Source organism: Rhopilema esculentum, chromosome 3 (assembly GCF_057945365.1).
Source record: "Rhopilema esculentum isolate cy_ngs chromosome 3, ASM5794536v1, whole genome shotgun sequence".
In the NCBI taxonomy this organism is placed as follows: domain Eukaryota; kingdom Metazoa; phylum Cnidaria; class Scyphozoa; order Rhizostomeae; family Rhizostomatidae; genus Rhopilema; species Rhopilema esculentum.
The window spans coordinates 7,936,025-7,961,438 of NC_142817.1; the positions used below are offsets into that span (position 1 = coordinate 7,936,025).

A 25,414-nucleotide genomic window follows, 5' to 3' on the forward strand; every position below is an offset into this window, starting at 1 on the left:
TCCGATTAACGATTTTAGGAAATGGCGACTTACTTTATCTAACGTTAGAATGTGTGGTGTAAAACGAGAGGATCGTCAAGAGTAGATCAGACATAAAATTAGCAAATTTTTAACACCGCGCGTCCCAATATAATCACTTAGATATACATAGATATATACTTAATCTATTTCTTTTCGAGACTTTCTCCATACTTATCTGCGTATAGAGACGAAATTTCTCTTTTTTGCTTTCTGATAGGGTTAAAACTGTATCACACGACTTCTATAAATTGATAAAAACTACTTATCAACAACTGTTTCTTTTAGCTTTTCTCAGTTCATGGCTCTTTAAATCAAATAGAAAAAGGCGATAAAAAAGCCAGTGTATATATGAGATTTTTTATAATTCGCATCACTTTTATCTAACTCTAAGTTGATGATATCTCTAAGAAAAACACTAAACTAGCCCCTGGGAAAAAGCAATTGCCATTGGATTCAGTTTATTGCGAAAAATCCCCACATATTAGACTAGCTATTTTTTCAAGATATCTTTCTAATGTACTTTATGAAAAGATTTAGTTTCATTCGAATACCCTAGTCGAAATCTGTTAATGGTTTGGCTAGCAAATACGTAAAGCGAGGTTTTTTTCTTTCAAGTCTAGATTAATATTTTCTGAATTTTGTTCGAATAAATTTGGTACAGAAATGCAACAAGTTGAGTTTGGGATTATAGCTGTTCTTGAGATAAAAAAATAACAATAAACAAACTTGAAATTATAATTGGAGTACAAACATTAGCACCTTGTTGACACAACAATAACAGTAATTAACCAAGGTGACACATCAAATATAATGAAAAAATTTCCCAGGGACTAAACATAAATTCATTAGGTATAAATGTAGCTATTATATTGTCTTTCGATACTAGATTTTTATCCAATGGCCGACATCACAACCTCACTGGCGACGGGGTCCGCGCTACGAACTGTCAGGTGCATGGCGACGCCATCTTTAAAGGCCAGCTTAGCTCGAACAAACACGTCGATTCCACCACGATAAACACCAGCAAGAAGGAGCGTGTGCGAGTTCTTGTCTGCTGGTACACGATCAGATCTTTCGCATGCATGCATACCCATGAATTGTATGATTTTCTTCACAGCATCTGGAAGGCAATAGTTCTTGAGTTCAATAAAGTTGTTTAACGTCAACTAAAGTTAACAAAAGATAAACTTAAGACCAAGTTACTTTGAGTTCAATCTGTATACTGGGAAAAAATCAGTTGGATTTATGACAAAACAATTAGAATCATTCATTTTTAGACTACAAAATTAACCGTGGTTCATTTAACATTAAACTGGGACACTTCCAAGAACTTCCCGAATCCGTCGCGAGCCTAAATGCTTCTGGGAGGGGCGCAAGTTTGGACTGCAAAATACTACAGGCGACAAATACTGTTGGCAATACTGTTGGGTGTTAGGTGTAGTATTTGGTATGGAATCATCAAATGAGATTTCATTTCATTTTACTGCAATATTCTTAGGGTTCCCTAAAACAGCCGGCTTCTTCGGCTTCGGCTTCAGTCTGGTAACCCTATAATACTGAAAAAGATTGATTAAAATTTTGATAGCAGAATTTGCTTCTGGGATCCCCTCAAGAAGATTGAATATGAAATACTGTGCACTAAGTGATAAGCAATCGAACATACCGTCAAGATCTTTCATGGATGAGAGGACGTAGGTATCTTCCATTTCACAGGAGTCTCCGATTTCGTCCCACGAGGCCAGGAAGTTTGTTTTCATAACACCCTGCACGTGATCTGCTACAACAACTTCTACATCTTCCAGCTAAAAAAAACACAAAACAGTAATTTACTTGCAGTTGTATAATATCGTTAAACATTCGCTTACAGTGGTATTTGCTAGTTTACAGTATAAGTTGTAAGTTTGAAAAAAAGCATCGAGGATTTGTTAAGGTTTGCGAGCCAGTCTGACGAAGTCAGGGATTACTAGGGGGGTCAGCATGGCTACAGACTTATTCATCTGAAAGATTTGCTTTAAAAAAATAATTCTTAAAAGAAGTTTCGCCTACATGTTTAAAGTATACATGTGATATATCACCCAAATTCAGTCTGAAGGCGGAACTTTCAATTCCTAATGCTAACTAAGTGACTTGCCACTAAGTGCAAGAAAGATTGAGTCTAGAACTATTTTTAGACGATTTTTAGAAACTCATTTTATTTGATGTAAAATTATTTTATCTTTAGATTGGACTGTATTGAACTCTTGTAATCTGCTTTTAGATTATTTACCATTAATTTATTAAGTATCAGGACCCTAATGATAACAGTACATATTGTACTGATAGGTTATCCTGTTAAAACATTCGATTATTATTATTAACGATTATTGTCAGAAAATAACATTGAAAATTTTATTAAAATCATTATGCTGTGTGGTGACTAAAGTGAAAATTTTCACCTGAAACTATCTAAGCCAGATGTATATCTTCACAACATTACAATTAACAAAACTTAACATCATCCTACAACTAGGTGTGCAGTGCCTTGGAAAGAACAAGAGGGCCCCAAGATAAAATTTCGTCAAAAATGATAGCAACATTTAGAAAAGGACAACTCTTAGCCCAACGAGTTTCCTAGCTCTACAACCCTGCATTCAGTAAAAAATCTGCATTAACAAATAAAAACTTGTTAAATAGCAAATCTTGAGGATAAACTTCCAATTAAGGCCCCGAGGGCAGATATAAAAATTGTATATGATTTTGGGCTCAGAAAGTATGGGGTGTGATCACAGAGATTTGATGTGTATAACAAGGCATCGCTTAATTTTTGCAAATACATTTTTTTACAAATAGTCCTTGGTACCCAGTTACAAAAGTATGATAATTTGAAGGTGAGCATAAAATGTATACATACCACATATTCATCATTGTAGCCATCATCATCAGGCTCCTGGGTTGTAGGATCGCAGTCTTTGACAACGAATTTCATTGTACAGGAAAATGAGCCAGTCACTAAAAGGTACAGAGCGAAAGATTAATCATTAGAGAAACTTCAGAACCAAAAATAACAAAAGTAAATAAGCAATGAGCATTTATTTTATCAATAAACGTTCTTCTGATGTCTTCCCTCTCTCAGACTCAGTATAAGTCTGTGTAAGGTGGATAATTAAATGCAAATAAAAGCTTATGCGCTGAGTGGCGAAAAAATAAAGACATGAACAATGATACAATGCCATCCACCAGAGGAACATCTGATGCGAGAGTGTGACGGCTTGTGATACCTTCAATTTTCATATGCTTGGCTGCAAAAACCGCTAGTTAGGACGTTAAGTAGCCAGAAAAGAGAAAAATCTGCTTTCATGTAAATAACTATTAGCAGACTTTAGATTTCATTTTGAACCATTGAAAAATAAGGTCAAGGATCGCCGTAAGCATTAACAAACAGCAAAGCAATGCTTGAAACTACATTGTCTTGACCAAGATACAGACCTGAAGTAGGGTCTTCCGGAATTCGCACGCACGTGTATGTTGTTCCAGGAACATTGTAGACAAGTTTAGGGCATGGTATTGAGGTCTCAACCTGGAAGTCGTCGCCAGTCTCCATTTCAACGGTGACATCCTCAAGAATCTGATCATCGAGGGTGTTCTTGCAATTAAACTGGATAGGAATAGCAACGATTTTTAGCAATGAAATTAAATATCGGAATTCGGGAAAGAAATAATGCTATTATAGTGGTCAATATGATCAATACTGAAACATCAAAGCACTGATTGATAACATGATAATGATAATGGAAGATTAAAGACAACTTGGCAACTATTAATAGAGCTGGAAGACACATGATCAAAACCCTTGGTGACAGTTGGTTTTCAAACGAGGACAGTTTCCAGGAACCGCGGAGCGTTGGGAAAAATGGGGGGTCTAAAAAGGGGGGGCTAAAACCGTTTAAAAAGAGGTTTTAGAGGTAGTTTAATACTTAATATTTGGCAGTCGACTGCGTGAATAACCCAATGCAAACAAGCATCGATAGGAATCCGTAGAAAATACAGTTTTCGCGGGGGATGTAGCTAAACTTGTTTCAATAGGAATGCAAGCGAGGCGGAGGTCCCGTATGGAAGCTTGTAGAAACAAAACTGGATGAAAGCATGAATAAGGCCTCAAAAATATGTTATAATAAGTACAGAAACAATCTTGCAAAAATAATAGTTTGAGAACATAGCAAACGAAAACACAGCAATTCAAGATAAGGGTAAAGGAAAATATCTTAGATTTGTGATGGAAAATAGGACACCAGTGAAAGTTTAGGGTTATATATGGGAACAAAACGCTGCTTACCTGGAAGACAACATGCTCCTGGAATGTGTGTTTGATGCACTGCACATAATACTCCGTTTCAGTCTCGGTGAGATCAATTGGCTTGGGAGAAGATTTGAACAAAGGACCGAGTCTTGCAAGCTCTGGTACTGATGCCATTTGTTCTGTGGAGGAGATATATCTATTACTAGGGAACAGGGCTGGCTGAAACATTGGTTTGTCTCATAGGCAGAGATGAATGCTGAATACCAATGGTAGATACTTTGTATTGTGAACTCAAATATGTAGAAAATGGATAAAATGATATCCCCTTTACAATTTATAAGAATACAAGATATAAGAATACAAGAGGATTGTTGTAAAAGCAATACAGGAAGATGGTTGTTATAAAAATTCGAATGGGTGCCGTCAAAAATACAATTTTGAAGGGGAAATTTTGCCTACCTGCATACACATCTTGGCTTGTGGCAACGGGGGCAGCTTTCGCAGGGGCTGCTTCGTTGACTGAAAAACAGAGCATTATGATTTACGATAGGTTCTCAATAATAGTTAGAAAAAAGCTAACAGTTAATGAAAAACAATCGGAAAATAAAACTTAAGATTTTATGTACTGCTTAAGGGCAAGAGCGATTTGAAATTTATATTCTAAAAATATTCAAAATTCAGATTCTGCTGTCAGGCAAATAATTCGTCCTCAATGGGTTTTTGCCTTTCGGTAGAGGAAAACTTCGGGTCTTGTTGCAATTTACATGGGGCTTTGGGGCTTGGCTAAAAACAGAAAAACAACAAAAGCCAAGTTATTAGATATACCACATTCCCTGGCTTATTCGAGGGGATGAAATTAAAAGAGAGTTGGGGCTTACAGAAATCATCTTTACTCTGAGCACCGAGTAGGTCCGCATTATAACTACCCCCTATTGCAACCAATATGGTGTCAAGTTGGATTTAGGGCTTGTTGGTTAGGCTAAAAAAGGGGCAACAAGTAAAAATCATAAGATATACTGCAGCTCCTCGAATCTCCATAGATAACTCCCTAGGGGCTTATAAATTTGGGGTATTTTTGGATGGGGGCTATTTCGAAGGGATATTATCATCTCTTCTCTGGACAACAAGTAGGTACGCATTATAATCAATATAATGCCTTTGCCACAGATCTGGTAGGCAAAGAAACTAGGAAAATGAATCACGCTGTTGTGTATCATCAATTTTATTTGTTTTTGCACTGGGTTTTCAGAAGGGAAGACGTTAATGAAGCTGCATGGATGGAAAAAAGTTTGCGGGCACAAGACATGAATTTCGTTTATCATAAAAAAAGAATTTGCTAAGATTCTCAAAGGGCTCTTGCTTTGAGATGAGGATTGCTCGCAAATCAACAGTACCACACCCAGTCGTGTATAATAGCATGAGTTGAAATATGGTAGAAAAAAGATGAATTTTGATGCACTGTGCAAGATTTATTAAACAAGAAAAAGGAGTGAGCAATGTTACTGTCTCTTTTAGAGGGGCGTCTGTTGTCGAGAGGATATTCGACCGCACGAATGAAAATTGTGATTGAAATATGCACCCGTTTGTGGTTGTCCGTTATTAGACAATGTCTGTTAAAACAGCTTTCAATTTACAACATACCTTTCTTGGTTGGCTTTTGTTCGTGGATTGGAGCAGTTGAAATAGGCACGGTCTTCAGGTCAAATGCATTTTCAGACACATTGCCAAGATACGCTGCTAGAGCACGTTCGAGGCCAACAACAGAAACATTCAAGGCTGCAAAAGAGGCAGTAGCTTGCCCATCAGTTGGAGATAAATAGCATTATTAATTCTAATGTGAATTCTGCTCTCAAATCTACATAAATATAGGTGTTATATAATGATTCAAGAATGGAATTTCCCCTTTCTTTCCACGATTATTCCTTTTATGCATTTCCCCTCTGCTGGAGAGAGACAGTATGTATTTCAGACTGGAGATCTGGGAAATTTTTTCCTCATATCTTAACATAAAGACTCCCTGAGCCAAATGGGGATCTCTGTCAGACTCTAAGAGCATTCTGGGTTTTCTGATTTTGCTTTGGGAAACCTATACTACTGAATTCGGGAGAATAAACCTTAGCGAAACAGTTCAAAATTTATAAGAATTCTGTTAAAATGTTGCTCTGCCCTTTACGATTTGAAATATATACCAAATAATATACCGAATAGGTGTATACCTATATAAAAAAAGAGTATCAAAGACCGGTTCACTGGAATGTATGCTATTAACACAATTAGCGATCGATGTTACGGGAAACTTCTGCTTGTCATAAGCTCTTGTAATTTGATGTCGGAAATGGTTAAAGTAGATTACTTTTTTTATTCTTAATAAACATAAGCTAAAAAGTAACTTACTGTTCAGGATATAGGCTGAAGACAAAGATTTGTCTTTTTCGTTTAAGACATGAAAGAAGAAGGTAGCTCTGTCTCTCACTTCATCATCAGTATCCATCATGCATCTAAAAGCAGAAGGTTTGGTTCAAAACATTGAAGTTACAAAGAGTAACTACAGGTTACCTTGGCATACTCACTCATTACCGAGTAACATGAAATGAATTTCACACGTTTCACACGTTTAGGATGGGTCGCTTTCGCAAGGTTCAAAATATCTATATTTTATCATTATCACATACTAAGCACAGGAAAGTTTCACATACTAAGCGCAGGCAAAAGAGAGTGCCTTTTAAAGATGAGATTAGACTTGTCCTGTGCAATTGGAAAGTTAAGGTAGGGGGCACGTTGGCCTTTCCAGTAGCACCTGTATGCAAGTGGATGACCAGGAGGCAAGCGTCCTCTCAATAGCAATAAAATACAAGCAAAACATGTAGATCCCTTTTATTGGCTCTCGATTTTCAATGTCTCTCACAGTGAATACCACCCCTGGTAAGCGTGCAGAAACATTCCAAACTCTCCTCAAATTCAATGAAAATGGGGCATAGTCTAAGTTTTGATTTTTCCTCGACCGTTCTTGAGTGGTCGTCCTTCTGACCAACAATCTCAGATTCTGAATACCGGTTCTGATTGCTTTTCTATAGGTTACATGCGTCCTGTACGTCAAATATTTGAATTAAAAATAGATTACAAGAAATTAAAAAGGCACCCCACCTGGATAGCAATACAAGAATGCTCGGAAGCAGAGAGTCACAATGTGCTCCAAATTTGGCCAAGGAGCTGACAGCAGCTGAGAACAAAAGTAAAAAATTTTGTTAAATGCACAAGTCAAATTTATATGCTAAAGTATGAAAATAATAGGGGGACATCCCCTGAAAAAAGAGGTCAAGGGTTTCGATCACAGACCGATTCCCTAAAAATAGAATCCATAGGTTTTAACTTAAAGGTATCCCCAAGGAAGGAAATCCGTGGTGTCAATCAAAGGAAATCCCCTAGAATCCAACGATTTCAACTAGAGTTCAATCGCCGATAGAAGAGACTCGATGTTTTAGAGTGGAGGACACAAAGGTAGGCTTTAATTTAAAAATACTGTCGCCACACAATCGTGCTTACGCCATTCATGCTCAAGATTTCTGAGCATTCTACGGCAGTTCGGCCTAATTAGAAGCAACGATTGATCTCCACGGGAAACGTTTTAAAACTGGCGCTGTCACCCGAAAGCAGTAGGTTTTCATATTATAGTCAGTTTTTCTAACATCAAATCGTCCGACATTTCCGTAAATTTTCTCTTTATCTACTTCGATTATGATGATTCTTACGATACAAAATATTTCTAATGCTCAGTCCCTCAATTCGTAAACTACTTTTTCTTTTTGTAAAAATACTTTTCTATTGCCTAAAGGGGTTCGATAGCCGACGCCTGACCAAATCATAATCAGTTGAAAATAATATAGAATTTGAATTTACCATCATCTTCCAAATATCAAAATATATTTATATATAAACATATTTACTATTATAGAAAATTCAGTAGATTTTCACAAATTTTTTCCTTCGACAGGGCGTAGCGATTGAAGTTCACCAAAAACAAAAAACGATACACTTTCCTGGTGTAACTATAGGTAAAATTTGAAATTTCAAAAGCAAATGTCATTGCCATAAGTGGTATAAAAATGAAATTCTTGGAACTGAGAAACATTGCTTTAGAGAAAAGAAGCATTTATCGCTTTCATGTCTCAAGTAATTTGGTTAATTATGTTTTACCCATCATGCTTGGCCTAAGCAGACACACGCTAAGATTCAAAGAACATCAAAAGTCAATCGATAATCCAAAGGGGTTGATCGCTCTAAAAGTCTCATTTGCTCTTAAAGAAGTACACATTTTAGCTTGTATCTACAGTTTTCACAAAATTCTCGAATGCATCATTGACGGGTGATATCTCTCAAAGCATTACCTGCTCGTACTTCGGCATTCTCAAGAATCACACGATTGTAGATGTAACGAATAAACTTTGAAGGATTCGATGTTTTAGGCCCTTCACAGCCGAGCAGATGCAGGATTCGTGTAGCCAATGACACGTGTTCACAGTCTTCGATGAACTCACATAAATGTGACAATCCAGTCTCCTTGGCATCGGGGTTCTCTTCAATGATGCTTATTATTGCAAGAACAATGCCCTTCTTGTATTCAAATCCACCCTAAATGCAAAAAACATTGTTGAGCACTTGGTATCGATTCTTCTAAACTTATTGAGCAACAATTTTCGGTCTGTCTACTTCTTTAGGCATCTTTGCATCTATGATAAATGTCATAAAAGTTCTGTAGGCTCAAAATATTAGATGTAGATTGTGATGTATTCGTTCAGTTTTGAGTCCTATTGTTATAGCCTCGTTTTAGATAGTGATTCAAGTTGGATTCTAGCGTGAATGTGCCTGTTCTCTTGTGTGTACTCGGCCTGATATATTACATAGATGATCTAATACCCTGAACTAAAAAAGCTAAGATTTTTCATCCCCTTCTCCTGGGTTCAATGTTAATACCATTTATACAATTAATACAATTAAGAAATTTGAATCATCAAATATTTTATTCTTAAAATTGTTGCAATTTATTTGAACTATGTATTGAATATCTTAATTTGGTACAAATTTTCCAAAAAATAAAACTGAAAAAGAAACGAATCAAAGCCTAAAATGGATAGTAGAATATCTGTTTGGAGAGTTGAATCAAGTGCTTGATAAGAGGATAAGAGCTTGGTCTAGAGAGCTCGGTATCCTTCTGGATTTCACAAGGAATCGTTGTGTACGATCCAAACTTATCGGATTACACACTTTCGTTACTTGTATCTATTTGGCTCACATTAGGAGTAACAAAAATCTTTGGTGGTTAGTAACGCACCTAAGCCTAATGAGGGAGCATTGGAAGTTCAATATTAGCCAAGATATAAGCTATCAAACCTCGTCACGAAGCATGGAAGAGAGAAAGGTCAGCATAACCATATGCTTTCTTGGAAACTTCAGACACAAAGACCTGTGAATCAACAAACCAGCAATTTTGTCAGTGGAAATATAATTGGGAAGGAGAAGAGTTCAGGCTTATTAGGAGGCGGAGACAGGCGGTACCATGTTTGTTTGCAATTTTAATTGCCTTATAAGCTATTTACTGGATAGATATCGATCATCTGTTGCAGTGTAGATGATATAACATGACCCTGGTTAACTATTAGTGATGATGAAATCGTTCCTGTTTGTTTTGTGGTAGTTTTTCTTTGGCCAGATAATCTCAACCCACACGGTTTAAAGTTTACAATACCCAAAAACTATTCTATATTCAACAATATAGCTTTTCCTTTGTAATGGAGCTAGTGGCCACACTTAAAATGACAGGCTATGGCAAGACAACCTGTATGGCGGCAGAAATAGCAGAATACGACTTAAAAATTATAAAATTTGTTGCTCAATGTCGTACTAATAGAAGGGAAATCCTGTCATAACTTTGGGTAACCTATGAAGCAGAAGGCGTATCCCGCGGCTATTTAGAAACGACTTTCTCAAGCGTTTTTGTTTTTGAAATTGCTGCTATCTAACTTATGTGTGTAGCTTTTAGGACACTAAGAGGCTATGCTCATCGAGCTGGATCCTGGTATTTCTTCACGGTGCGACCACACCTTGTGATTCATACGCCTGTAATTACAGAGAGCTGGCGACTCTCTTCCTTCTAAGTGATAGTCTTGCCATGTCAGAAACTCGAACCACAGACTATTGGATTTTTAATCTGCGACCCTAACCATCGAGTCATCCTCACACAAAATTGGCTTCAAATTTAACAGAATACATACTTGATAGCATCAACAACAACAATCTTGAATTCATCCGATATTTCAGACATAAACGAAGAGATTTGCTTCATCAGGCGATCCACGCTGCTCTCATTTCCAGTCTAGACAAAGAAAGTGTCCCTGATCAATATAAACAGACACATTTCCAAAAGATCAATAATTCTCAAAATTTTTAATGAAAATGTATATGGCTTTGTATCATATACATCAGATGCATTTGGTCAATATTAGAAAAGACAGCTTTGAAAGATCATTGCAAAACAAAAAGGTAAACCTTTTTTGGTGCCAATATTGCATTTTTCAAGCAAAGGGGCCTAGGATAGGATAGTCGACATGACTCAATAACATTAATCTTGATTTTATAAATCCACTGAAAATGATTTGGAAATGTGTTAGCGAGAGATCTGTTTACCTTAAGGAGGGTGGTGATTGCCAGCGTAGCAATACTGCGGTTGACATCGGTGATCAAGTTCTCCAGATCGAGGTTGCATGTTGTGACCGAGGTAGGCTGCATTATGGCGACTTTATTCAAGGTACGCACGGCGGCAAACCGTAATGTGGGTCGCGGAGAACTCAGGAACAGTTGAAGAACTACAAAAGAATAATAAGCAAAATCTTAATTAATCAGTGTCACCTTACATCCGTTCATTTGCGTAGATCTTACAAAACATGGATGAATACGTTGGCGTCCTGAACTCTTGAAGATCTCGAAAATCTAAATGGAGGAACACATAAAGGAAACCAATCCAAACGAAAAATTATTTTATCGGTTGGGATCTAATAGAACATGAACGAGAACTAAAAGCTGTCTGATGAGCTTAACTTGAAAAAAAAACTTAAAAAGGTCCGGCTCACAAATCTAATGAGCAAAGGAATAGACACAAAATGTTATCGAAACGAAACATTACATATATCTATGGGGATATTTTTATAAATGCAATGACCTTGAGTATTTCTTACAAAATTATCTCCACGATTTTCATCAATCGGGAGATCTGGTCATTGTCATCTGATCATTGACATTATTAACCCGATATCAGCGCAATTTTGGCAAAACCATTAGGTTCTTTAAATACGAAAGGTTAGGTGCTACAGCCGCCTCTTTCAAAGATAATAATATGCTAACAACTGGAAGAATTATCGGAATAGGTGGCATTTATCTTCCTGATTAAACATTTTATTATTCAAAATGGTTTTATGCGGCTTCACACTTTCATAAAAACACACACCATGGGTTTAATTGGAAAAGCTTGTCGATAATTTATGTCTAAATTTTCAATTATCTATCACCGGACAGTAGGATATAAACGAGGCAAAAAGAGCAGATATTGTGACCGAAATCTTTATTATTTGAAGGAAATCCTCTTTCCAACTGAGAGAGTGGAGCTGCAGGTCGAGGTCAGAGCTGATAGATTAGAAGTGAGCGCAATGAAAAACCCACCTGAAACAGCCGAGCACAAATCCTTAGACTTCATGTTCTTTAAATTGACAAGAGATCTTGCTGCTTCGTAAACTACCATCTGCAACATAAAACGGTTTTAAAAAGACTGAATCAACCTGCACGTTTCATAGAAGCAGCTACATATCGCCATGGCTGATCTCAAAAAGCGTGAAAACCTAAAAACACTTTGCTTGAACTTCTATTTCTTCATTAACTGCAAGAGCATCCAGTCCAAGATGTCTACCTCTGAACAATCTCTTTTCTTTAAACCTTTTGAAAACTTCTCCCAATTCCATATTTTTCGAAATTATACAATTCTCTCTTGTTTATAATTGCTATAAATTATCATTAGACATGCATATATTCGCGATGGATAAGCAAAGGCAAAAATTGAGCTTTTTTGTGTCTTGTTGTACAAGCCACAATTTGATGCGTGATTTTCAGCATTGTCTTGGGAAGCTTACATTCAAAGATGGCTTATAAACAGACGGGAGTGGGTTTCATTTCTTGCTCAAAATACCGCATGTGATTTTCATGTATGGTTAAAGTTCAGTAAGAATAATCGATTGCAGGTTATGGCCCATTGAAAAAGATTCCCTGTCGTTGCCAGTGTAAAGCTACTGTTACAAAGAGAGAAGATGACAAAGAACTGAATATAAGAGAAAACTTTGACAATAATGAAAAATGGTAAAAACCTTTGAATGATTTCGATGATTAAATTATGTTTATAACTACTATTTTAAACATTTGCTGAAAAGTTCTGAATATCAGAGGGTTCAACAGTCAACCCGATCAAATATAAAAATTGCCAGTTTGAACAATAAGGCTCTAATTTGAATTTTGAAGAAAAGGAATAAAACAAATATTCGATGGCAACCTTTATAGAAAAAGGGAAGTATAAGAAAAATGATTCAAAGTGTGCCAATGTATTCATTCCTCCATCCACATTTCTAATACTGAGACAACCCAAAGAAACTTTCGGAAGCCAGAAATTTGTGTTGTGAGGATACTTGCATGCAACGCCAAGGTGTCTTTGGCACATTTTGCAGCAAAACCTTAGTAAATTGTTTCATTTCATTATTTGAAGAAAAAGACAAGTAAAAGCATGTTGTTGCTCCTAAGTTATGAAGGGACTGCAAACCCTGTTTTCTGATTATGAACATCTGGGGTTTAGCAATTCCCACTGACCACTCCTACACAGCGCAGACGCCCTTTACAATATCCCTCACCACAATTAATTTCCTACCTCACTTTTGTGCCTCAGGCAGCTTTCCAAGAAATCATACAACCTGGCATTTTCAGGGCTAGAAAAAGATAAAACAATATTTAGTATTCATTCCTGGTATTTAGTAACCAGCCTTACCCATTCTTGATAATTCTCTTGATTTCAACAATGATATGACGAACAAGCTGAAGATTTGCAATCAAATAAATAAAAGAAAACAAATTCACGATACGCAAAGCGGTTGTTAGCTAGAAATAGTTTCCAAACGAAATATTTAAACACTGCTCGAGCTCCTAAAATAACTTGTGACATAACCCAGATTTTTAATTTTTTTGGAATTTTTGGTCTTTTTTCGGAATTTCGGAATTAAAGTTAATACTAGCAAACTCCGGAAAAATGATCATTTTAACTCAAAAAATTTCAACCGGCGGGCATATTTCATTAGGAACTTGGGATGCCTTGATCGGGCTGAGCAAACTTTTATTCAATCAAATCTTACAAGAAGTTTCCTACCTAATAAATAAAAAATCAAGTATATACATAAAGGGAAATCAATTCACTAAATGATCTATGTCAACACTATCTTAGGCTTTTAGAATTTTTTGAACTCTTCTTCAATCAACTCTTACAAAAAGTTCTCTACCTAAAAATAGCAATAATCTATAGCTCGACATCTGCCCACATTCTATGGCTATACATGGGGATTTGTATTGACATCATAGAAGTAACTCTGTATATAGATAAATCGAAGAGCTTGTTGAGAAAAGGTACGAATGACTTAGATATATTCGCTCTTCTCTGTCTATGTTTGAGCATTAAAAATCGGGGAAAGAATCAAAGAAGCTTAAGGAAGAAATAACACGACTAAAAATGATGAAAGCAATCACCTATCTGGATCATCATCTAGGAATTTGGCAGCAATACGAATCTACGGTTGAGAAAATTATCCTCAAAAACCACGCAAACTAAGGAGGATTAAAAATTTATCAGAGTCGAAAACTCAGTTTACAAACAAAGATTAAAGAATCATGTCACTGACCACTGGGTTACATAACGGCCAGGAAACAGAAATAATTTGGTCTCAGATTGCAAAATGAGCGGAAAGCTCGTCTTGCTAGTAATACAAATACTCCTGGAAAAATATGAAAAAGTCAATAAAAGACGAAAATGAATTAAAAGGAACCTTGAATTACAAAATGCTTGAATCTTAGAAGATTGATATTTTAGCTTATGAAAGGCAATGATCTGAAACAGAACTTATTAAGATGCGACATAGGTAAAGGAAATGAAAGTGCTATTCTCATTCGGCTTAACAACTAAAAATATTGAGAGATATCAATAAATATTTGTGCAAGCTTGAGAACTGGTAAGACCTGGTGTAGTTGTGATTTATGAAAAGTCTGCATATGTCCGTTTAGACAGCATTGCACTTGCATAGAATGAAATCTCAGTTGTAAAGATTAGCAGTGTCCCCCAAGGACTTCCCTGTGTGCTGGCTAATCAGTACAGCTTTTTTGGGATACAATACAGACTATGCCAGGTTCCACCGAGATCCACCTTCGAGGGCTAATCAAGAAAGTCATTAGGCCTTTATAAACCTTATGAACATGCTACAACCCTGGTTAGCTAGCTACATCCTTATATCATCATTTGCTTAAGAATATTATTTCATCAATGCTGGTTTACAAGGTAACACGCATCTAAAATAACAGGAAAACTAGATACGACTAGAAATAATACCATACACTAGCCAACCACTCCGACTTCACCCTACCCTACCCACGCAAGATTTGATACCACTTTGAAATATTTTCTTTCACATTTCATTTAATATTTCAATTTTCATCTACAATATTTATTCGATATTGTTTAAATGTCTAAAATAAAATGTAAATGGGCAAATTCTTAAAACAAATCTTTGAATCAAATCAGATTTGTTTCCCTCTGTTGTGTGTATCTCCTCTTTATCCATTACAGGTTCTAGGTAGCTACAGGCTTGTACGATATATTGTACTTACCAAAAGACAATAGGCGTAAGGAGACTTCAGTGACTGTCTCGACTGCTTTGCAATCAACTTAGATACAGCCAGTCGGTCATGTTGCTTTACATGGTAAAGAAGACCAAGTCCATGGTACTAAAAGCAAGAATGTTTTAACATAAACCGATTGAGCTTTAAAGAGGGGTAGAGGGGAAAAAGAGGCTTATCAACGTGCAATGATGGCAACATCACTTAAAGAACTGGGAACGAATAACGTAATTCAGCATCTGCTTAACAGAACGTTTTGGTAATCAGGGACTGCCTTGATGAGGCTAGGCAAACTTTTATTCAATCAAATCTTACAAGAAGCCAAGTAGTCTAAAATGGCTGCTCAAATTGTCAAACACGCATGAACGTCCTTCAAACAGGTGGCAAAAGTCTAGTTGAATCTCCAAGTATATTGGTAACGGAGTATCTGTGTCTTTCCTCCTTGGATTCGCACTAAACAATATATCTGTTTATCGCCCCTACCTGAACCATGACATTGTCACTAGAAACAGCTTCTTGGGCTTCGTTCACCCATCTTTTCACGACGTCAAAATTCGGCTTGAGGAGATGCTAAAACCAAAATAACTTGGTATCATATTGATGAATCGCAAACTTAGCGAATCGCAAAAACAAAACAAAAAGTTTGCTTTACTTCAAAACAAATTAATCGAGAAGGAATAAACAGAATATAGTCTAACTTCTTCTATGCTTAACTTCTTATTCAACCCTCTACTTTCCATCTTAACCTCACTTTCTTTTCTCTTCTTTCAATTTACTTTTTCACTCGTACTCCTTTCTAGCCTTTTCTCTCCTTACCTTTTTTCCTAAATACTTTGAATCTAAACTGCCTTTCGCCTATTTTTCCATAATATTCATTTATGATTTTTGCTTTCAGGCAATAAATTCATTTTCTCGACATCAATTCTATAATGTTGTGTTTCCAAGACCGAACATCATAATTCCAAACCAGCCAGGGGGTTCCAGTTAAACAGTATAACCATATTGGATTCTGCCAACCAATGATGAATTTGTGTTTATCAAATAGAACTTGGCATCTTGAATGAAGACCACCCCCCCTGATGAATTGTGTTAATCAAATAAGACTTGGCATCTTGAATGAAGACCATCCCCGCCCTTTTGCTGGGAATTGTGTTCATCATCAAGTAAGGTTTGGCATTTTGAATGAAACTCACCAGAGATGAAACAAGGGCTGCACTTGAAACTGACGGATTCTTGTCGACAATCGCCTGCTTCAAATATCTCTCAATGCCAGCTAGCATTGTGCTCTACGAGATGAAATCAACAGTAAAAAATTATGAAAACTAAAAACTTTCGACCCGCATCTGGATTGAATCTCTGCTTACCTTTAGTCGTTACCTTTAGCCGACGTCTATATTCTGACGGATGGCGGAAAAAAGTGCTTTAGTATGCTATGTTTCCACTTTTTCATGCTATCCTCAAAACGCTTTTTGTTGCAAAAACGTGGAGTTTTTGCCATCTAGGAGAGCATAGTTGGCAAATTTTAAAACGTGTCCGGCAAATAGGGTGGCTCATCCACTTGTTCGGCAAATGGGGACAGGAAACCCTCCTGAAGCACGAGCCGGAGTGTGTTTCTTTTGGTTGAACTTCATGGGCTAGCCCCCCTCCCCCCATTCTCGAAGATGATTGAATGAACCTTAATAATATCAATATGAATTCAGCAACTGATTAATACTCACGTCTGTTATTTTGCACAACGCCCTGATTGCACTGGCTCTGAAGATATCTTCCTAAAAAAAATATGGGAAATTAATTTTTTGAAAGATGTATATGACTAAGATGATAAACAGGACACATTATTATTAATGGAAGCCGAGTTCCTTCAAATTGTCCATTACCCAATATGCTGTTATGCCAAAAATGTTGTCGATAAGACAAGAAAGAAGGGCTACTAAAAAATATATCAGTATCTGAATTGGTTTTTTCTTTGCAAGCAAGTCTTATCAGTGATTGAGATAAAAATACAAGAAATATCTACAGCAGATTGCTGGAAAGAAAATATGGCATTCCTCATAATGAAAAAATACTGTCAAGACATTTTGCCATGAACAAGGGCAAATCCACAAAACTTCTCATAAACCGAAGAGTCATAATCACTGATTACATTCAAATCAACAATAGTTCATGAAACCAAAAAAAATTTTAAGTTATGAAACATTCTTCCCCTAGTGGTTTTATAATGAAATGCTTTATGTTGTAAATAATTGAAGTAAAACTCCCTTAACGGACATATCCAAAAATTTCCAAACAATGGTAAGAAATGTCTGTCCAAGATTTCTAGTAAATGCAACTTCCAAAAAGCATACAGCTTCTACAATGGAGAAACTCTGATCTGATGGGTATTAGAATTATTGAACAAGATTGTATATTACAACAAAGTGAAAAAAATAGAAAGAACAGGTTATAGATACAAACCTTTCCAGTCATATCTTTGGTTAAACTAAAAAGCAAAGAATTTTTTTGAATAACAAGCTTTAATTTGGCATATTCACATTATTTGTTGTTTAAATAAAGGCACATCATTAAATAAGACGAGATTATGGAAATGATCCAGGGATGTCAAGATTTGCTTTTCCTCTCTTTATTTGCTCTCATACCTGCTTGTTACGATGATGACATCCTCTGCAACATTTGCCAGCTCTTTGATTGCCAAATAGCACATTCGCCTCAATGTATGCTACAGAAAGGGAAATATAAAATTCATATACATTAACCTAACTCTTTATTTGTTTCTTTATCTTATACAAAATCTACATGCTAACATTTGTTTTCAACTCATTTTAAGATGTGAATCAAGGTGGCATAAAGGTTAGATTAGAACAAAATCAGAAAGAAAGAACATAAAAATGAGAGTAATATCATTTGGTTTGTCAAAGAGCTAGAAAAAACAGTGGCAGACACCTGGTTTGGGGGGGGGCGAGGGGGCGACCTTCCAATACTTTGGAGGAGAATGGTCTTTTGTTCTAAAACAATGGGAAATGTGACATCATCTTATTAAAACAATAGGCTTGCCCCCCCCTAATATTTGACCAAGTGTCTACCCCTGGAAAAAAGGTATAACTCAGGTAACAACATTCCTCTGGTACGTGTATAAACACCATTAACTTGTTTTCATGCAGTATCAGTCTTGATCCATGAATACCATTCTTAGGTACTTCCAAATTATTTCACTTTGTAATGTAAATATGAAAAAATCTGAAAATTTTTACAGACTAAATTCTTACATTTATAATATAGATTTTCTGCTAGATCAGGTATAAATTAAGTGGGCATAAGCTATAAAAATGGGCAACTAGAAGTCATTAAAATCTGAATCTAATCATAACATACATCTCTTGATTGGAACAGCTTGGTCATGGCAAAAAAGGCCTCTGTGGCCTCTGTAGTCCCAAAATGGCTGCCCTGTTAAAAAAATGTGACCAGTAAACAAAAAGAATACAAAGTTAAAGAAAAATGAAATGCAAATCTATCTGACTAATAATTAATGAACCCTTGTAGATAAAGAGTAAGTATCTTCTAAGCTTTAAAGATATCAGGTTTCAGGTTATATTGACAAAGGTAAATCAAGTCAGGTAAAATTCAGAAGTCAGGTAAAGAGAATAATTTGAGAAATCTTACATGATTCAGCAAATACAGGATCTTTGTAAGTATGTGGATGCATTTTCTGGTGTTGATTGGAGTATCATTGAATGTTCGAGACTAAAACAGAATGGCTTCAAATTAGACTTAAGATTAGCATTAAAAGTCAAAATGCTTTCTAATAGAAATGTTATTGCTGTAATATACAATAACTAGGCTTTTGGAGTATACAAGAGGACAATTTCAAGTTACTGCTGAGAGTTTCACGCTTAAATTTACCTTTATACAACTTCATTAAATGTGAAACTTGGGAAGCATCCTGTTCTCTACAACAATAGCGTGTATAGCTCTGCTTACAGGGCATCATGCACTTTACAACAGACAGTAAACAGTAATTTTCAATAGAAAAATATACAAACAGTTATCTTAAACTAAAAATAAGTTGCCTCTCTTTACAGATGCCAGTTTTTTCTGAAACATACTCAGAGTAAGAAACTGGTCAATGCTCCTTATGATTTTACTTTCGCAAAACAATATCTCAAAAGGGAAGTTATTACCAACTTAATTTGAGGTGAACTTGGCTATACGAAATCGACAATTTGACAAATGATGAGAAATAGGTTTGATAGTTTGGTGAAATTTGCTACAAAACTCAACACTTAAACATCCCAAATATCAAGACCAGCTTCAATTCATATAAAATATTTTGCAAATCATTTATTTGTAAACGGCTAACTGCTTATTAACAGGGAAAATAACTTAAAACTGATGAAAATGACTTTAGATGGAATTAACTGTATGCATTTCATGACTACAGTTGTCTGATGATCAAATTTAGTGTGAAATTCAAAGAAGCAACTAAAAACTGTCTTGTTCTATATACCAATAGAACAGCTTTGTTCTAAACACAAGTGTGTACTTTTAAGAAATACTTGGTTAGAACAAATGACCAGCATTGAGCACTATATGATGATATGCAAACAGTAATTTCATTGCTTATGAATGTGGATAGACATAACAATTAATTAAATTTATATGAACACTTTGGTAGTGAGTACAGAACTTAAAACTGCCTTGTTCTATGTACCAAAACATGTAAAATGTAAAGACCTATGCCTGCCAATAGTAAATCGAGCACTTAATACCAGACTGGTAAAACTGTAATCTAAATAAAAAGGTATGTAATCTTAAGTCAAATAGACATCTTAATGGAATTACCAATTACTCTGAAAAAGAGGCAATCTCTGCCAATCTAAAAAGCATGTTGGTAATTTTCTCTGAATCTACACCTGAGATTTGTTATAATTTTTCAGTATAATGCATGTTACCATATTGAAATCAAGAAATGCAAACTGGGCTACTACACCAAGACAGAGCTTAAAATCAATAGTACAAACCTCTTGCAATACTGTGCTTTTATCAATAGTATGGAATGGATTAACACCAGATCCTAACAGACAAGTAAAATTTGTTTATAAGAACAATTCTATGAAAACAGGGGCCTCAACATCAACCAAAAAAATACAAGCAAATTAAGGCTGATGCTGAAGTACTGCAAAACATAATTTCTTAACATAATGTTATTAGAATCATGACTCCCATACTGTGCCCTTGAGGTGGTGATACAGCAAGTGCTGTGCACCGTCTGCATTTTCTAGTAGCACTATTCTTTCTATGGCAACCAGCCTTCCCCTAAGCCCGCTATTAGAGCAATTGCACCATAAGTGAAGGCAGCAAAATCCCCTGACACCATTAAGAGAAAAAATACTCTTTTCAATCACTTTTTAGCTGTTCAAAATTTCAAAGAACTAATACCAGAAAAATTTGACTCCCAGATGCCCCTGCAGTTTAACAAAATTTAGACCCAAATACACAAAATTGTCCAATTCACTTTTTCCTCAAATAGCCATTAGCGCATTTTTTCAAAGTAAGTTAACTTTTTACTCTGGAGAATAACATCAACAGAGGAATATTTTCACTTTGATAAAAATAGATCCCTCAGAAATAACATTGCCACATCCCTCATGAAATCAGGCATTGAGGCCACATTCCCTCATCACAGGGAGCAACGTTGGGCTGTTGGTGCATCCGCACAAGTTGCTCCACCTAACCCAAATAAAAACCCTTAACCTTAGATATAGCTTGATTAACTCAATTGCAAGCAGTTTTAAGTTCTGGGCAGGGAGTGGACAAGAAAAGATCACTTTTCCCCACCAGGGAGCCGATGCACCAGTCCTACCTTAGATACCTAAGGTATGAGAAAGGCAGGGCTAGGCTGTGAAAATCTGATTCTCACCTAACCGAGATTATCTTGATGCTTTTATATACTTTCGAGTACTGAGATTCAGAATCCAAGACGGGACCAAAAAAATTTTCTGCTTGCAGTCGCTGTTTTCTGCTTGCAGTCGCAGCTTTTAAAGTAACAAACATGTGATGTGGTTATAACCAGAGTCAACTACACTAGGGTATCAAAAGTACTGCACCACCTCGAAGGGGGAGTAATGGTGCATGAAAGATCGAAAGCTATTGTTATGCAAATTAATTGTTACTTTAAGTGGCGAATGGGAGTGGGTCGGAAGTAAAACAACTACCAATCAAAACCTCAATCTATTTAGAACAATTGTTTGAAAAATAACAGTAAAAAACATTCTTTCACAGTTTCAAATTTCAATATTTTGTCAGGTTGCTGCAAACTTTTAAAACAGCTTTCAGCCTTCTTGGAATAGATGAATATAACTGGAAAATGTAATCTTGAGGAATTTTGTGCCATGCCCGAATGACTCTTTCAATTAATGATTCTCTAGTTATTGGAAGACCATTTGGATCATGATTGATAATGTTTTTCATGCGAAGCCAAACAGTCTCAATGATGTTCAGATCCAGACTTGATGCTGGCCATGGCAAGACTTTAATTCCTCTTGTTTGGCAATAAATCTTGGTGAAAATTGAACTATGTGGTGGTGCATTATCTTGCTGAAAGATAAATGGCTTTTCATCTTCACCATACATAGCTGCAACCATTTGAAAGAGGTTATCTTGAAGCAAGGAGACATATTTTTCAGAGTCAAGTCGTTGGTCACAAATGACAAGTTTTCCAACACCCTTAGGCCCAATGCATCCCCAGAACATTACAGAGATTGCATTGTTGAATGCAGGCTGGTAAAACTTTGGGTTGTGTGCCTCTTCCATTGTATGCCAGACTCTTAACCTTTTACAATCATTTTTAAGTCCAAATCTGCATTTATCTGAGAAAACAACATCCTCCCATTTCAACACACTCCAGTCTCAGAGAGCTTGAGGCCAGCTGATGTGCCTTCATGTTTTTTAATGAAACAAATCTTTTTCTCTTTCTAAGGTAACTTTTGATTTTATATTTTTGTAAAACCCTTCTTATAATTTGTTTGGAAGGATTTTTACCTGCCAAACCCTACTGAACCTCAAGTTTTATGGTCTTTAGTGTCATGAAACCTAATCGCCGTGCAGTGCAACAGATAATTATTTGTGGCCGTCCACTTCTTGGTTTCTTTGCCACTGAACCACTCTCAATAAAACTTTTAAAAATTCTAACAGCTCTTGTGTGGCTACACCCAACTTGCTCCACAATTTTACGATAAGACAGTCCACTTTCCTGCAAATATTTTATAGCGACTCGCTTCTCATTTGTTAACTCTTCCTCTTTAGGCATGGTCTATATTTCAACAAATAAAAATTTGTTTGCCTAGTTTATACATTTCTAGCATAATGACAGGTTAAAAGCTGCAGGATTTCAATTTTAAATAGCACTTTTAGGGCTCAAGATTATGAGCAAAAAATCCACGAAAGTCCATGTTCCAACTGCTCGGATTAATCTAAATTTGCAAAAATGCGCGGACGGTATGTGAGCAAAAAATTATTGTGCAGGGAGCGGGTTCCCCACGCATACCGAAACTTTGCAGTCTGGCCCAGTTCATGCATCCAAATGTTTGTTGTTGTCAAAAAGTTGACAAAGTCTGCCACCATTTTGAGCTATCAATATCAAATAAAAGGAGGATACATAACCCAATTGAATTACTGAAGATTTATGTATGTTTTAGCCACATAACGAGTTAAATATAATCTCGAGGGGTTATATTATATGGATAGCGCCCGTGTGGAAAAAAATCCTCTCCTATCTTTTGCCTCGTATGCTAAAAAAATCTGCAGAGTAAATTTAACTAGCCAAAACAACAGGCTTTATTTTCAGTTATTCAGAATTCCATTATCTTAATGTACCTTTTATAAAAAATTGCAACAATCTTTACACAAATACGAAGCAGTATAGACGTTATATGTTGAATCCATCCATTTTCCGGCCATCACCTCTATCTATTTTCTTTCTCTTCCTTTCATACCCTTAAATCAACGAAAAAAATTATTACTATCTAGCACTGAAAGATTAATTACCTGACTCCTCGTCCTTTTTATCCCTCTTAAGATACTGCATATTTACCAAAATTTGGCTCCTTAAATTTGGAATAAATTATCTTCGGAAACCAAATGGCTATCGTCCCTTCGGTCAAACTAGGCCACGTAAGGTGGCTTTAAGCGAGGCTACCTCACTCTGATGATGGTCATGGCTGACGTCACAACCGCAAAACCTGTCTCGGACTTTTCATATGAATTCCGCTTTAAAGATGAAGTGATCTTCAGCCAACATCACCAACACTGGCATTAAATGCTTTGAATCATAATTTTTCAGAATTTTTACGCTTTTTCTATAGTAAATCGTTAATCTACTCAAATTTCCGGAAAGGTCTGTCTGTCTTATCATTCTATGCCAATAACTCTTTGGCAACTTCTACTTCAACATTAAAGGCCGATTCCTACTAGGCGAATTCTTTCGCGCAAATCGAATAAATATTCGTAGTGATAGAGTAGGACCGTGATCTACTTTCTGCGAATCGAATTTTTTTGCTGCAAAATCTGAGAACATTACACCACGTATGCTCACATTGGCAAAAATTCGATTCGCGTGAAAGGATTCGCCCAGTGAAAATCGGCCTTGAGGCAAAATGGCTTTGAAAAAGCAAACAATTGAGCAAACTAAAGCTTTTCGTTTGACACTCTTCAGAGTTTAAAACATCAGAACATAGATCGAAAACTCTACGCTAGGAAATATATATACCTAGTTGTGGATGGAAATAGGTCAATCGGAAACGCGAGCACATGACTGTTGAGGCTGCCCAATCAATGCCGCTTGCCTATAGAGAATGTTACCAATGGAGTCCTAATGTGAAAACAAACTCCCTTTGTCTACACAATAGTGGCTTTTTTCTTGTTTATGTAGATAGGTTCCAAAACTGCTGGATGGAACCATGTAGTGTTTACAGTACAGAAAGGGCCCTTCCATCTATTCAGAAGAATTACGTTCCTACCACACAAAAGATTAATTCTGTTCGGTCTAATTTTGTCTGAACTGAAATGTTCCAAGCCTGAAATATTTAAGTTGTCAACAGGAACCTATCTATTTTGATTGTAGATGATAAAGATCACCAAAAATGCAGTAGCTTCAAAATAGTAAATGATTAGTTTTGCTTTGAATCATAAGAGTTGTATGTGTCAACGCGACTTACCGTACTATATTGGTTCTGTAAAGGTTAAACAATGGTCTTTGGCTCGTAGTGATGGCACAATTCTATACAGGGTGCAATCGCAAGGGCCGAAAAATGTCCGGCAGCTGAGCTGCCGGGAAATTTTTAGCACAAATCCATTGCAGGAAATTGTTGCTGTTTGCAAGGAGATTTTTAGCGTGAAATCTCCATTGCTTGATTTTGATATGAACGTTAAATTCATGGTACACTCTTTCTACGGAACACTGTTTTTTTGTGATATACACACATACTGTATAATTTTTGTTCTGCACTACTAAAAAGCGTTTGTTATACCAAATTACCGGGCATGATTTTCAGCTACAAATTTTATCCAAGCAAGATAAAACAAAGTTCATTTCTTTTTTACGTTAGCCATTCTTTATATGTAAAACACTTAAAAACAGCCAATCTTGCTACATCAATTGCATTGAAAGGTGAACATGCCCCAAAAACTGTGTGGATGTGTCCATTAATATTCGTGCTTTTCTACTGGCATTCGCATACATTTTTCATCGCTTGCTTTATAAGATGTAAGCGTTTTGGTCTTACATCTTTGTCTCTAGCACCAACCCTTACTTAAAACATTAATTTTAACCATTGAAAAATAAAATAGTATTCTTATATGTTGTATGAATTACTAGCTCTGATGATAAAAAGAGCAGCAAACAGAAACCCAGAGCAAGATGTAGGATACATCAATACTTCAATATTATCTAGTTTGCTAGTACTGATATGAAATTTAATCAAAGTTATTATAGATTTTAAGATCTACTAACTTTAACCTTGAAAACAACTATGAGTATTGTGCTTGGTCCAAAATTATTGCTGTTCAAATAGCTATTATCAAAAATCGAGGACCATGCTTATTCAAAGCCATAGGCCATTTTCAGGTTTTGTATCACTAAAAAATTAAAGCAAAAGTTGTAAA

General features: G+C 36.1%; 1 protein-coding gene across 1 annotated transcript; it reads right to left on the reverse strand.

Annotated features, from left to right (window-relative positions):
* Positions 1-364: 364 nt before the first annotated feature.
* LOC135692770 (coatomer subunit gamma-2) lies at positions 365-23,453 on the reverse strand. The gene is made up of 26 exons (XM_065211068.2): positions 23,300-23,453; positions 20,275-20,327; positions 18,917-18,997; positions 18,629-18,700; positions 17,896-17,975; positions 17,714-17,738; positions 16,978-17,028; positions 16,453-16,545; positions 15,743-15,829; positions 15,251-15,367; positions 14,120-14,160; positions 13,254-13,311; positions 12,008-12,086; positions 10,979-11,157; positions 10,567-10,667; positions 9,686-9,758; positions 8,683-8,926; positions 7,442-7,517; positions 6,692-6,795; positions 5,939-6,073; positions 4,757-4,816; positions 4,334-4,476; positions 3,487-3,655; positions 2,912-3,009; positions 1,685-1,823; positions 365-1,141 (listed from the first exon to the last, which is right to left on the reverse strand). The coding sequence occupies exons 1-26, from the start codon at positions 23,337-23,339 to the stop codon at positions 912-914; spliced, it is 2,628 nt and encodes an 875-aa protein (XP_065067140.2). The 5' UTR covers positions 23,340-23,453; the 3' UTR covers positions 365-911.
* Positions 23,454-25,414: the final 1,961 nt, after the last annotated feature.